Source organism: Podarcis melisellensis, assembly GCF_964234715.1.
Source record: "Podarcis melisellensis genome assembly, chromosome: 8".
In the NCBI taxonomy this organism is placed as follows: Eukaryota; Metazoa; Chordata; class Lepidosauria; order Squamata; family Lacertidae; genus Podarcis; species Podarcis melisellensis.
The window spans coordinates 80,963,589-80,978,373 of NC_138540.1; the positions used below are offsets into that span (position 1 = coordinate 80,963,589).

A 14,785-nucleotide genomic window follows, 5' to 3' on the forward strand; every position below is an offset into this window, starting at 1 on the left:
GCTCGGGACGCTTTCTAATGTCCCGCGCCGCCTAATATAATTAATATACCCATGCTTATTTTCCTGCAAATGCACGGTTTTTTGTTGTTTTGTTGTTGCTTACTGTATTTGCAGCATAGCTGTCAACGTTTCCCTTTTTTAAAAAAGGGAAATTCCATTATTCCGAATAGGATTCCTCGCAAGAAAACGGAAAAGTTGACAGCTATGATCTGCAGTGCAATCGTACGCGTAAATTACTCTAAAGTAAGTCCCCATTGGATTCAATGGGGCTCCCTGTCAGCAATAAGTGTGGGCGGATCCACGGCACGTGACCCATTATTATTATTATTTATTAAATTTACATACTAGCCTTCATCTGAAAAACACAAGGCAGTTTGCAAAGAATTCTGGGAACTGTGGGTCTCCGCTCACAGAGCTCTAATTTTCAGCATTCTTAACAAATTACAGTCCTCCGGGGTTCTTTGGGGGGGAAGTCATATGCTTTACATGTGCTGCCCTGATTCCTCTGAGCCAAAATCCAGGGCACATTGCACATTAAAAAAATATACAGTTACAATTGCAAAAAATAAGTGAACAAGATCCCCACTGTTGTTGTTGTTTAGTCATTAGTCGTGTCCAACTCTTCGTGACTCCCTGGACCAGAGCACGCCAGGCACTCCTGTCTTCCACTGCCTCCTGCAGTTTGGTCAGACTCATGTTTGTGGCTTCGAGAACACTATCCAACCATCTCGTCCTCTGCCGTCCCCTTCTCCTTGTGCCCTCCATCTTTCCCAACATCAGGGTCTTTTCCAGGGAGTCTTCTCTTCTCATGAGGTGGCCAAAGTATTGGAGTCTCAGCTTCACGATCTGTCCTTCCAGTAAGCACTCAGGGCTGATTTCCTTAAGAATGGATGCGTTTGATCTTCTTGCAGTCCATGGGACTCTCAAGAGTCTCCTCCAGCACCATAATTCAAAAGCATCAATTCTTCGGCGATCAGCCTTCTTTATGGTCCAGCTCTCACTTCCATACATCACCACTGGGAAAACCATAGCTTTAACTATATGGACCTTTGTTGGCAAGGTGATGTCTCTGCTTTTTAAGATACTGTCTAGGTTTGCCATCGCCTTTCTCCCAAGGAGCAGACGTCTTTTAATTTCATGACTGCTGTCACCATCTGCAGTGATCATGGTACCCAAGAAAGTAAAATCTCTCACTGCCTCCATTTCTTCCCCTTCTATTTGCCAGGAGGTGATGGGCCCAGTGGCCATGATCTTCGTTTTTTTGATGTTGAGCTTCAGACCATATTTTGCACTCTCCTCTTTCACCCTCATTAAAAGGTTCTTTAATTCCTCTTCACTTTCTGCCATCAAGGTTGTATCATCTGCATATCTGAGGTTGTTGATATTTCTTCCAGCGATCTTAATTCCAGCTTGGGATTCATCCAGCCCAGCATTTCGCATGATGGATTCTGCATATAAATTAAATAAGGAGGGAGACAATATACAGCCTTGCCGTACTCCTTTCCCAATTTTGAACCAATCAGTTGTTCCATATCCAGTTCTAACTGTAGCTTCTTGTCCCACATAGAGATTTCTCAGGAGACAGATGAGGTGATCAGGCACTCCCATTTCTTTAAGAACTGTGGTCAACACAGTCAAAGGCTTTTGCATAGTCAATGAAGCAGAAGTCGATGTCTTTCTGGAACTCTCTAGCTTTCTCCATAATCCAGCGCATGTTTGCAATTTGGTCTCTGGTTCCTCTGCCCCTTCTAAATCCAGCTTGCACTTCTGGGAGTTCTCGGTCCACATACTGTTTGAGCCTTCCTTGTAGAATTTTAAGCATAACCTTGCTAGCGTGTGAAATGAGTGCAATTGTGCGGTAGTTGGAGCATTCTTTGACACTGCCCTTCTTGGGGATTGGGATGTAGACTGATCTTCTCCAATCCTCTGGCCAATGCTGAGTTTTCCAAACTTGCTGGCATACTGAGTGTAGCACCTTAACAGCATCATCTTTTAAAATTTTAAATAGTTCAGCTAGAATATTATCACTTCCACTGGCCTTGTTATTAGCAGTGCTTTCTAAGGCCCATTTGACTTCACTCTCCAGGATGTCTGGCTCAAGGTCAGCAACCCCACTACCTGGGGTTTGCGAGACATCCATTTCTTTCTGGTATAGTTCCTCTGTGTATTCTTGCCACCTCTTCTTGATCCCCACTAGCAATTGCTAAAGTTTTTTTTCCTTTTTGTGCTTAGCCAGACTTGGAAGAAATGTGTAGGTATGGCTGGATCTGTTAGTTTTGGTTCTCTTGGTTTCTCACCTTTGTAATCTTAAATTCAGTTATACGCATTTCTGCAGCAATTCATGTTTTTCTTAAAATTGTCTCCAGCATTTTTATCTGCAATTTTGCCTAATGCGCATGTTTTGTCTAATGTAAATTAGTGCCTACGAACGACTATGCAGAACAGGTGTCATGTAATCTTTGCACCAAACACAGGTACCACTTTCAGTTTACGAACAGTCTTCAAGGGCAGCCCCACGTAGAGCACAGTGCAGTAATCTAACCTGGACATAATCAATGCCATCTTTGGATAGGGCCACAGCTGCTGAACCAGCCTAAGCGGGCAAAAAGCAACAGATGTCAACATTGTCTTCACAGACAGTGCCCAGCCTGGGATCATTCCTAGACTGTGTACCTGGTCCTTCAGAAGGGGCGTGATCCTGTCCAGGATGTGGCCTAAACTTTTATCCTGATTAGTAGATCTCCTGAGCTATAGCAATTCCATTTTATTGGGATTAGGTCCCCCTGCAACACACAGCCAAGGAAGGAGAATTAGCTTCTGACTGTTCCCTAAAATATAAATTAGTGATCCAAAAACAGATTGCTCACATTTTTATCAAATCTCTCTCTCTTCCTCAACTTTTAAAGGATGCTTCCTCAGAATTCTAGGCTCTAGAGCAGGATGTTGCAGGATCCCCAAGTCCCTTCAGCTCCTGCTGTCATGACCAATATGTTGGGATGATGAGAGTTGTAGCCTGTGACCATCCAGAGGTTTCCATGTCACCCACGCCTGAGTTTGACGTTTACCGTATTTTTCACTCTATAGGACGCACTTTCCAAAAATTAAGGGGAAATGTGTGTGTGTCCTATAGAGTGAATACAGGCTGCGCGGCTAAGCGCAAAGCCAGAACAGGGAGAAAGGAGCGCTACGGAGCGCTCCGTCTCATTGTTCTAGCTTGGGGATGGCTGCGCAAAGCCTCCGCAGGGCAGCGGGGTGCCTTCACCCCGCTGCCCTGCGGAGGCTACAAAGGCTGTCCCCGAAGCCTCAAGCCTTTGGAGCGCAGCAGGAGGTCCCACTGCGCTCCAAAGGCTTCAGGGATCTTTGAGGCTGGCGGTGCAAGCTCGGGGGGCAGCGGCAAGGCTGTGCGCAACCTTGCCACTGCTCCCCGACCTGGTCTTTGAGGCTGGAGGTGGGGGAAAGCAGTGCTTCCCCCTGATAGCCCCAAAGAGCAAGTCGAAAGGAACCTGAAGCTTCCGGAGCCCAGCGGGAACTCCCGCCACGCTCCAGAGGCTTCGGGTTGCCCTCACTGAAGCCCGGAGAGCGAGAGGGGTCAGTGCACACAGACCCCTCTCGCTCTCCAGGCTTCCAAGCTAGCCGCCTGAAGCCTCCGGAGCGCAGCGGGAACTCCTGCTGCACTTTGGAGGCTTTGGGTGAATGCACCTTGAACGCACCTTGTTTTAGAGGGGGAGAACAAGAAAAAAAAAATTTTCTCCCCCTCCTATGGTCCGGTGCATCCTATAGAGCGAAAAATACGGTACCTCTTTTTGCCCACCATTCTGTTAATCAACCAACAAAATCACCTAAAGCTTGCAGCTTGTTTTACGACTTCACAATTTCCTGTGGTTAAGTCACGTGGTCGTGGTTTGCAAACCTAAGTTGTAACCTTTGCTTTTTTTGTGGGCCGAGGACAACTTTTAATCATTTGTGAGCTGTCCTTAACGCAAAATGCTTTGCTGCCAGATTTTATCATGTTGCCCCTTGGATGACACACGTCTGCCACGCAGCACGGAAGGGAAGCCTTTCTGGGTCAGAGTAAATGGTCTGCATACTGATTTGCTGGGAATCACAAGTACGTAGAGAAAGGTGCTGTGCTCAGACCCCGCTTCGGGGCTTCTTGCGAGCCACTGGCACCAACTCCAGAGGGCCCTGGGGGCATAAGCAGCCACAAAATTTTCTCAACAGGTGCCCGGCCTCTGCCTTCCGCCACTGTGCCGCCGGCTGCCGCCTTACCTCTGCCACGCCAGCACTGCAGTAGTGACTAGTCCTCTCTGTTCCTTCATTTGGTGCAGGTATTTTATTTTCAATATAAACAGGTCTCTGTTTTTGTGCCTCCACATGCACACATGCACACACACACACACACAAACACACAGCAAAGACTCTTGCTTCCAAAAGGGACAGGAGCTGGGTGGTCTGATCTTTCTGCCACTTTAAATTGCTCTCCAAGATGTGGAGGCAGTTCCAAATTTATGTATAAGCTAAACAAGCCCTACAGCTTAGGGCCACACTCTCTTGGGGCCCCCAAATTTTTTAAAAGGAAAATAAAACTGGATGTCCATTTCCAAAATATAAGATAAAAAACAAATAAAATAAAACCTACATACAGCAACAGTGTTTTGTGTTGTGTAGGCTCCTATGATGTAAGTCATGGGCCCCACCTGCTACTCTGCTCCCTAAAATATCACTAGTTTGCTCATTTCTATGTATAGGGTGCCTACATTCTGCATGGATTGGTTGCATGGCAACATGTGCAAATGGCTTTAGATACCTATTAGGTCCATAAATTACCTTATAGCATATACAGTGGTACCTCTGGATGCGAACGGGATTCATTATGGAGCCCCGTTCGCATCCTGAAGCGAACGCAATCTGTGTCTGCACGTGCGCGGGTCGCACATGCGCGTGACATCATTTTGACCGTCTGTGCATGCGCGAGCGGCGAGACCCGGAAGTAACGCACTCCGTTACTCCTGGGTCGCCGCGGAGCGCAACCCAAAAATACTTAACTTGAAGCTAATTCAACCTGAGGTATGACTGTATTCAACACAAAAACCAGCAACAATTTGTTGTTGACAAAGGACAGCTGGACATATAAAAGGGCCCAATTACCTTCAGTAGCTGAGGGCCTCATCAAACCAAAATAAGGCCCTGTGGTTAGGAGAGGAAAAGGGGAAAACCAGGACATTTTGGGATCAAATCAGAAACTGGGATGGCTTCTGTAATTCACGAACCCGTCCCTGGGGAATCAGGATACTTGGAGGGTATGGTAGTGGTTGGTGTGTTGGATTAGGACCTGCAAGACCAGGGTTCAATCCCCTTCTTGGCTATGAAGCTCCCTGGGTAAACATAGGCCGGTCGCTGCCTCTCAGCCTCACCTACCTCGCAGGACCGTTGTGGGGAAACGAACAAAGTAAAGACAGCCAGTACCGAAGAGGGATTTGTTTTATGGTTAACACAAAGAATTAAGCTGTGTGCTTGTCAGGGCAGAGAAAGCTACAAGGGAATTTCATACTTCAAATATACATTCTTAAAAAACCCAGAAGCATTTTTACTTGGTATTATAAGCCAAGACATTAATAGACAAGATGTCAAACTGTTCTTATATGCAACAACAGCGGCAAGAGTATTGTTAGCCCAGAAATGGAAGCAAGAAGAAATTCCGACGAAAGAAGAATGGCAGACGAAATTAATGGACTATGCAGAGTTGGACAAAATGACAGGAAGGAATCGAAACCTGCGGGACCAGAGATTTACAGAAGATTGGAAGAAGTATATGAATTATTTGAAGAGCAATTGTAACCAACAAATTACGCTAGTAGGACTACAAGACGTTTTGTGAGGAGAAATATACGAAGTGTTTCAGAGTAGAAAAAAATAGAGATATTGGTTATGAGTTGGAAATGGAAGAAGAAGAAGAAGAAGAAGAAGAAGAGGAGGAGGAGGAGTAGTTTGGATTTGATATCCCGCCTTTCACTCCCCTTCAGGAGTCTCAAAGCGGCTAACATTCTCCTTTCCCTTCCTCCCCCACAACAAACACTCTGTGAGGTGAGTGGGGCTGAGAGACTTCAGAGAAGTGTGACTGGCCCAAGGTCACCCAGCAGCTGCATATGGAGGAGCGGAGATGCGAACCCGGTTCCCCAGATTACGAGACTACCGCTCTTAACCACTACACCACACTGGGAAAATATGAAATGCATACTAAGAGATTAGATTGGAAAATTATCAGACAGGACTGATGGAAGTCAAAAAAATTGAATAAGATGTAAAAGTATGTTTAATTACTGTTGAAAATGATATGTTAAAAAACTAATAAAATTTTACGTTAAAAAAAGAGAAAGCTACAAGGGTATGGCCACCCGCATCATGTGGCACTTATTCACAAACGCCTGGCACCGACGCCTTCTCTGGTGCAAATGCCGCTTGGCCAGGCCACGGTGGTGGCGATGGTGCTGTTCTGCAAAAAAAGAAGAAGGGGGGGGCAGTTTATATCTTCCCTTCTGATGCTCTTGCTAAGTGATCAAGCATCTGCTTTGCATAATTCAGCTGCTCAGTTCAACATCTGGCATCTGCAAGGAGGGTTGGGAATGACCCCTCTCTGGAAACCTGGGGAGCTGTAGTTTTTGGACTACAATTCCCATCCCTGACCACTGGTCCTGCTAGCTAGGGATGATGGGAGTTGTAGTCCCCCCCAAAACAGCTGGAGACCCAATTTTGAGAAACACTGAGCTAGATAGACCAGCGGTCAGTATAAGGCACATTCCTATGTTCCTGCCCCTTTTACACAGGTTACCCCACTTCAACTGCTATGCGCTCTGTGTGGGGCTTCCCTTGCATTTGATCTGGACACTGCAGCTAGCGCAGAATGCTGCTGAGACCCTGGGTTGATCCAAACTTCCTCTTGTCCCACTGCTTTCCTCCGGGGGGGAAACCACTCTTTAGTGCTCAACGGGAGCAAATGGCAATTCGGGTTGTAAAGAGCAGGTTTTCCCTGGATCAAGGGGAAAAACCACTCAGACACTTGTCTTATAGGCAAGTGGAAGTGTGTACGGGGCACCCCCCCGCATAAAACACCTCTGCTCAGAGATCTGAATTGCTGAATTGCTACTGGGACAAAATCAAGGTGTTACTATTCGTATATTAATCCCTTAACAATTCGGGAGCAGTTGACTTGCAAGATCACCTTACCTGATGCAGTGCTGTAGCTAGGGGAGGGGGCTAGCTGGTCGTCCCCCCATGAAGCCTCCAGAGGGGCGCCCTCGAGGCTCCCAGCCTCTCTCTCTCTCTCTCTCTGTGTGTGTGTGTGTGTGTGTGTGTGTGTGTTTACACAAATGCGCTTGGGGTCAGTGTGCCAAACTGGGTCTTTGACCCAGGTGAAATAAAGCCTAGTTTTGCCCCTGCCCAATGTATGCTCTCAGTCGCTTTGATCTGTAGAACAAACACTTTTTACAGGGGTGATATAAAGCTCATTCACAACAAGGTCGCTCCCAGCCCTGGATTGAACCTGGGACCTTCTGCATTCAAAGCAGATGCTCTAACTTGGAGCTACAACCCTTCCCCAATGGTTAGGCATGGCTGATTTAAGCTTAAAGGCAAAGGGACCCCTGACCATTAGGTCCAGTCATGACCGACTCTGGGGTTGCGGTGCTCATCTCGCTTTATTGGCCAAGGGAGCCGGCGTACAGCTTCCGGGTCATGTGGCCAGCATGACTAAGCCGCTTCTGGCGAACCAGAGCAGCGCACGGAAACACCATTTACCTTCCCGCTGGAGTGGTACCTATTTATCTACTTGCACTTTGACGTGCTTTCGAACTGCTAGGTTGGCAGGAGCAGGGACCGAGCAACAGGAGCTCACCCCGTCACGGGGATTCGAACTGCCAACCTTCTGATCGGCAAGTCCTAGACTCTGTGGTTTAACCCACAGCGCCACCCACACCCCAATTTAAGCTTACAGGGCCACAAATAGGAGATACAAACACAAACCATACAGAGTTGAAACTGATCTGGTTAGGGGACCCAGGTGTTGACTACAACTCTCTCCTTCCCATCAATGAGATTCTAGTTGCATAGGATACACAATCAATTATCTCTCCTCCCCTTTAAAGTCTTTTTTGGGGGGGAGGGAGGATAAATGTTTCCCATTCATCTTATCTCCACCACCAGCCCTGTCTAAAAGTATTTTGTTACCTGGCAGAGACAAACCGGTAAGGATGCCATCGCAAGGACACAGCCGTCCATGTTTCTTTGGATTCCGGGGCCCACGCAGGTCTAAAACGACATAAGCCAACAAAGGATGAGTAATTAGGTATGGTAACTGGCAGCGGGAAGAGGCAAATGCAAGATTTGGGATGGAGGAGTGATTTTATGGTCCTCCCCACCCCACCCCTCATAAGCAGAAAGGGTTAGGGCACGCGAGCAGAATATCGCAGAGTGCTCCTAACCCTAGAACTTGTGGACATCCAAAGAAACTGTATGCACATTGTTAAACTGTAGAACTCCTTGCCACAGGATGCAATCCTAGCCACCAACTTAAAAGGTAAAGGTAAAGGGATCCCTGACAATTAAGTCCAGTCGTGAACGACTCTGGGGTTGCAACGCTCATCTTGCTTTACAGGCCGAGGGAGTAAGCGTTTGTCCACTTCCGCAGAAAGTTTTTTCGGGTCATAATAATAATAATTTATTCTTTATACCCTGCCCATCTGGCTGGGTTTCCCCAGGCACTCTGGGGAGCTTCAAACATTATATTAAAATACAAAAACCTATTAAACATTAAAAGCTTCCCTGAACAGAACTGCCTTCAGATGTCTTCTAAAAGTGCGGTAGCTGTTTTTCTCTTTGACATCTGGTGGGAGGGTGTTCCACAGGGCGTGTGCCACTACCGAGAAGGCCCTCTGCCTGGTTCCCTGTAACTGGGCTTCTTGCAGTGAGGGAACCACCAGAAGGCACTCAGCACTGGACCTCAGTGTCCGGGCAGAACAATGGGGGTGGAGATGCTCCTTCAGGTATACTGGACTGAGGCCGTTTAGGGTCATGTGGCCAGCATGACTAAGCTGCTTCTGGCGAAACCAGAGCAATCCACGGAAACACCATTTACCTTCCCGCCAGAGCGGTACCTATTTATCTACTTGCACTGTGTGCTTTCGAACAGTTAGGTTGGCAGGAGCTGGGACTGAGCAACGGGAGCTCACCCCGTCGCAGGGATTCGAACTGCCAACCTTCTGATCGGCAAGCCCAAGCAGCACAGTGGTTTAACCCACAGCGCCACCCACGTCCCTGAGCCACCAACTTAGATGGCTTTAAAGGAGGGCTGGACAAATTCAGGGAGAGGGCAGACAATGGCTACTGGTCCTTGTGGCTCGGCTCTGCTTCCACAGTTGGAACCAGCAACACTTCTGAATATGAGTTGCCGGAAACCACGAGAGGCGAGGGTGGTCTTGTGCTTGGGTCCTGACTGAGGGTTTCACATAGGCCTCTGGGCGTGAGAAGAAGGATATTGGACTAAATAGGCCATTGGCTCTTAGGTTCCTATGTTAGGGGTGTTGACTGCAGAGATGTCTCGTGAAAGCGAGCCAAACCACATGCAATTCCTCCTCCGCTGTCCCATCCTCTTCCAGTTCTCCATTGTGGGAGTGAGCCAGGGATGTTTCTCCAGATGTTCTTCAACTCCCATCAGCCCCAGCCAGCATGCCCAATGGTCAGGGATGATAGGAGCTGGAGGGCCATAAATGACATCTGGAGGGCCATAGATTAGTCACACAGTTTCCCCCATTCTCCATAGATGAGGTTCCACCGTTATGTTCTGAGTTAATCCACAGGAGGCCATGCTGAGTCCCAGCCTCACTCATTAATGACGAGAAAACCTCCAGTATAATTCACCAGCTTTTCACGCAGACATTTCCTTCACATCTCCAGCAGGAATTCCCTGCTTTAATTACTGCATCGGTTTGCTTCATTACATATTTTAACTACAGATGCTCACATTTTAATTTTTAATGGGATTGTCTGTGCATTTTAATTATGGGTGCTTTATATTTAAATGCTTGCGTAATTGGTTGGTTTTTTTTTAATAAGACCTCTTCGAAGCCTAATTTGGCGTTAGGCGGCGTCTTGCTGCATTATTAACCGTCAACATTAATTGTTCTTAATTAACGAACGATGACCATCATCCATCTCCATTTTTTCACACTGGGAAATTTCAGAGTCCGATTACAGTGGGGGGACTTGGGTTTGGTTTGTGGAGCTCTCAAACCAAGCGACGAGCCTGAGTGATTTCTGCAAGAGGTTACAGGTCAGATCATTTTTGAATGCCACACTTCAGCAACAAACAGGCCAGACCAGCTGTTGCAGAGGAAACCGAAAGCGGAACTTGGGGTAGAGAGTTTCCATATTCTCAACTGTCAGGGTTGGTGGTGCAAGAAAGAGACTCACCGGAACAACTGCAGGGTTGGTGGCCCTCGTGGGCTGGCTCTCCCCTCTTGTGGCCTGAACGGAATCTTCTACCTGGCAGAGAAAAGGGGAAAGACGGTCAATTGGGTGAACTCTGTTGTAAACAAAAATTGCCCTTTTCCCTTATGGGGTATCCAAGAGCCCATATAGAATCCTTACATAGGTTCCCTATTGGTAGGAGAGAATAACAGAGGCCAAACAGAGAATATTGAGAAGCAAAGCAGCTAGTAAGCTTGATCTTTATTGATCTGTTGCAACAGGGTGCTCCCCTCACACGCAGGAGATGAGGAGGACCCAGAACAATGGTGTGCAAGGCCGTATAAAGACTTTTGAAATTGCCACCCTGTAGATCAAGACCACCCCCAGAAACATCATATATACATCACAGAAGGGGTGTAACCTAAGACCACCCCTCAGATACATCCCACCTACATCACAGAAAAGGAGGTCTAAAACAGAAATTTGAATGTTGTTTTTCTCCTGTCCTTGTTTGTCTCCTGTCTGGCAGGTTACTTGATTGGATTTCCTGGGGAGCCTGGCCAGTCTTTTGTAATGATAAATGCTTAGTTCCTGGGCCATGTCACAGGCTCACACCCTATTCAAACACAGACATACCCTTAAGACAAGATTTGTGAAGGAAAAGACAATGGGGAGGTTTCCCACTTTGACCTTGCAGAGAAAACATTTGCTCAGTTGAGGAATCAAAATGGTTCCAGGTCGGTCTTCCTGTGCTGATCTATGTACGTTCCTGGTTGGTACGCTTATGAACATTACCATATATCTAAGACCTCAAAATTCCTACCACAACTCCGAACAGCAAGACAGCTACTCTGAGAACAAGGGCGGGTTATTTATATGGAGCAACAAGTTACCGTATTTTTTGCTCTCTAAGACTCACTTTTTCCCTCCTAAAAAGTAAGGGAGAATGTGTGTGCGTCTTATGGAGCGAATGCAGGCTGTGCAGCTATCCCAGAAGCCAGAACAGCAAGAGGGATTGTTGCTTTCACTGCGCAGCGATCCCTCTTGCTGTTCTGGCTTCTGAGATTCAGAATATTTTTTTTCTTGTTTTCCTCCTCCAAAAACTAGGTGCATCTTGTGGTCTGGTGCGTCTTATAGAGCGAAAAATACGGTAGATTTCAAGACACAGAAGGATAGGTTTCCGCCTGCTTCTCCCCATTGTGCCCTCTGCAAAGCCACTCTGGAGAATCATGGTCCTCTCCTGAATGATGCTGGAGGAAAGAAGATGGGGGATTTTTTGCTGCCATGAACTTCCTTGCGTCCCAAGACCTAATAATAATAATAATAATAATAATAATAATAATAATAATAATAATAATAATTTTTTATTTATACCCTGCCCTCCCCAGCCAAGGCCGGGCTCAGGTCGGCTAACAGCCAATAATAAAAACAAGTTGAATGAATACAACTTAAGAACAAGATTAAAATACAATATTAAAACATTAAAACAATTAAAATATTCTGAGTGACTCTTCCCTCTCGCAGCAGTCTCTGCCCGCTCCTGTTTCATTCCTCATTGAGAAGGAGCCCACCACCCTCTGGAAAGGTTTTGGGAGGGGCGCAGGTGTCTGGAGAGGGGAGAAGAATCATAGAATCGGAAAGGGTCCCAGGGGTCATCTAGTCCAACCCTCTGCAATGCAGGAATCTCAACTAAAGCATCCATGACAGGTGGCCATTGAAGGATGGTCCTGAGGGAGAAGGGGACGGGAAACTTGTTTCTTATCTTTCCACCTCATATATCATGAGTGGGGTGGCTTGGCGGCCTAATGCGGCCCCCAGACATCTCTATCCGGCCCCCAGAATTCTCCTTGGTTATTACATTTCGCCAGACCATGCCCCTTACTGGTCCTGCTCAGTGCCTTCCTTGACTGTTTTTCCCTAGCTGGTATGTGCCTTTCAGCTAGTGTGGTGTAACAGTTGGAATGTCAGACTAGGATCTGGGTTTGAATCCCAACTCGCCCGTGAAGTGGAAACTCTGTGATTCTACATGGAGAGCCCTAGACTGGGGAAGGCTAGTTTATTCTAACAGCGTTTCTCCAGCAGCGGCAAACCTCAAGCCCTCCCAACCCAGGACCACCCTGAGCTGGGAAGGGCAAGGGATTGAGCCTGGCACCTTTGGCTGGCAAAGCAGGATGTTCTGCGCCATGCTGACCCCTTTCCATGAGAACCAAGAAGCGACCTCCCTAGACAATGGAATGACTCTTCTTTTCTTATCTCTGTGGCTGCAATCTCCTTTGTGACACAGCTGAATACACATGTGTACTCCATCCATTTTCCTCCCTCCATGCGGCCCGGGGTACTGGCAACCCACGCTATGCCACTGGTTCCTGCAGGATCAGGCCAATGGCCCACCTAGCCCAGCATCCTGTTCCCAGATGCTCTGTGGGAATCCGACAAGCAGGAGCCAAACACAAAAATACTCTCCCCCTGCTGCTCCTCCCAGCAACTGGCATTCAGGAGCATTACTACAGAGGCAGATTTACAGCAGCGCAAACGGTGCCATCACACCTGGCATGCAGCCAAGGAAGGTGCCTTCTCCAAGCCCAGTAAGGGCTCCTGCCTCCTTCCCAAAGACAGGCAATCAAAGCCCTTACTGGGTTTGGGGAAAGAGGTAGGAGGGCTCTAGGACCTTGCCAGAACCTCATGCCTCCTTCTCAAAGCCTGGCTTAAGCCGGTGCCACAGAGGGCTGGAGGGAGGGCATCAAATGGCCTCGCACAGGGCGGCCTATTACCAGGATCCGCCCCTGCATTACTGCCTCCAGCTGTGGAGACAGAGCACAGCCATCATGGCTAGTAGCCACCAGCAGACTTCTCCTCCACAAATCTGTCCAATCCTTTTCCGAAGCCATCCAAATTGGTGGCCGTCGCTGCGTCCTGTGGCAGCGGGTTCCGCAGTTCACCTGCACCCACCAAAGGGGGAATAATAATAATAATAATAATAATAATAATAATAATAATAATAATTTATTATTTATACCCCGCCCATCTGGCTGGGTTTCCCCAGCTACTCTGGGCAGCTTCCAACAAAACACTAAAATACAATAACCTATTAAACATTAAAAGCTTCCCTAAACAGGGCTGCCTTCAGATGTCTTCTAAAAGTTTGGTAGTTATTTTTCTCTTTGACATCTGGTGGGAGGGCGTTCCACAGGGCGGGTGCCACTACCGAGAAGGCCTTCTGCCTGGTTCCCTGTAACTTAGCTTCTCGCAGTGAGGGAACCGCCAGAAGGCCCTCAGAACTGGACCTCAGTGCCCAGGCAGAATCAAAGTGACGATTCCTCCGCCTCCCAGTTTCCATCCTCCCCTCTCACCTTTATCCTTGGCCATGCAACAAAGGATGCTGAGCGACAGGAGCAGGAGAGTCAAAGCTAGGAATCGGCCCATGGCAAAGAGCAGCGTCTGCGAAAGTCTGCAAGGCACAAATTTGTAGCGATGAGGGAATCTCTCCGCTTGCGCCGCTTTTTGAGTCAACTCCCTTTGTGCTTGATGTCATTTATGGGAAGAGTTGGGGAAGAAAGGGATTATTTCGGGGCAGGCCCTGAATCACCAGAGCAGAAACGCTCTCCTGTAACACATTTGTTTATTTGGAGAGAGCAGCTTTCAAAAGCTCCTGGAAGTTTCGAGATGCATATTTTGTGAAGAGGGAAATCTCCCCTCAACCTGTATACACATACAGCTTTTGTACCTGGCAGTTGGCAAATAGCGTGGCTTGCCAAATTCAGATCAGAGCGACAGACACAAATAAAAAAGAGTAGATCATATTACTTCCCGGACTTTTGGGCTTCGAGTTTCAGCTCAGGGAATTTTTCGAACGAAAGCAAAGCTATCAGAGGATAAAAATACAAAAGAAGAGGGGAGGGTACCTTTCTCTCTCCCCCCCAGTCCAAGGCCGACCCCCACCCTCACCTGGGGCCAACAGGTGGGGCCAAAAGGAAAAATGGGCAGGGCAAGAAATGTGAGTCTTTGCTTTGTACAAGGGACTATACTTCAGGAACGAAGAGGTTTCCAAACATACACCCCCCCATTCCACCAAGAGGCATTCAAGGACATATTCCAGCCAGGCAAAAAGCACTTGAGGCAAACAGAAATTTCACAACAATTGGAATAAATATTGGACGTATATTGGAACCAATATGTAGGTCACTGGCGGGGCTGGATTAATTCTAACAGTAAGAGGTTATTATGTAAGACTAAAGATAAAATACGTGATTATAGAATCGATTCGACACTTACCAAAGGGGTGGAGGAAAGTCCAAGGCTCGGTAGAGCCTAAAATATTGGGGGT

The 14,785-nt window shown here is 47.4% G+C and overlaps 1 protein-coding gene across 1 annotated transcript; it reads right to left on the bottom strand.

Annotated features, from left to right (window-relative positions):
• Positions 1–6,295: 6,295 nt before the first annotated feature.
• Positions 6,296–14,093, bottom strand: LOC309376218 (C-X-C motif chemokine 17-like). Its single transcript, XM_081922491.1, has 4 exons — positions 13,812–14,093; positions 10,465–10,536; positions 8,224–8,304; positions 6,296–6,493 (listed from the first exon to the last, which is right to left on the bottom strand). The coding sequence occupies exons 1-4, from the start codon at positions 13,882–13,884 to the stop codon at positions 6,378–6,380; spliced, it is 342 nt and encodes a 113-aa protein (XP_081778617.1). The 5' UTR covers positions 13,885–14,093; the 3' UTR covers positions 6,296–6,377.
• Between the last annotated feature and the right edge of the window lie 692 nt (positions 14,094–14,785).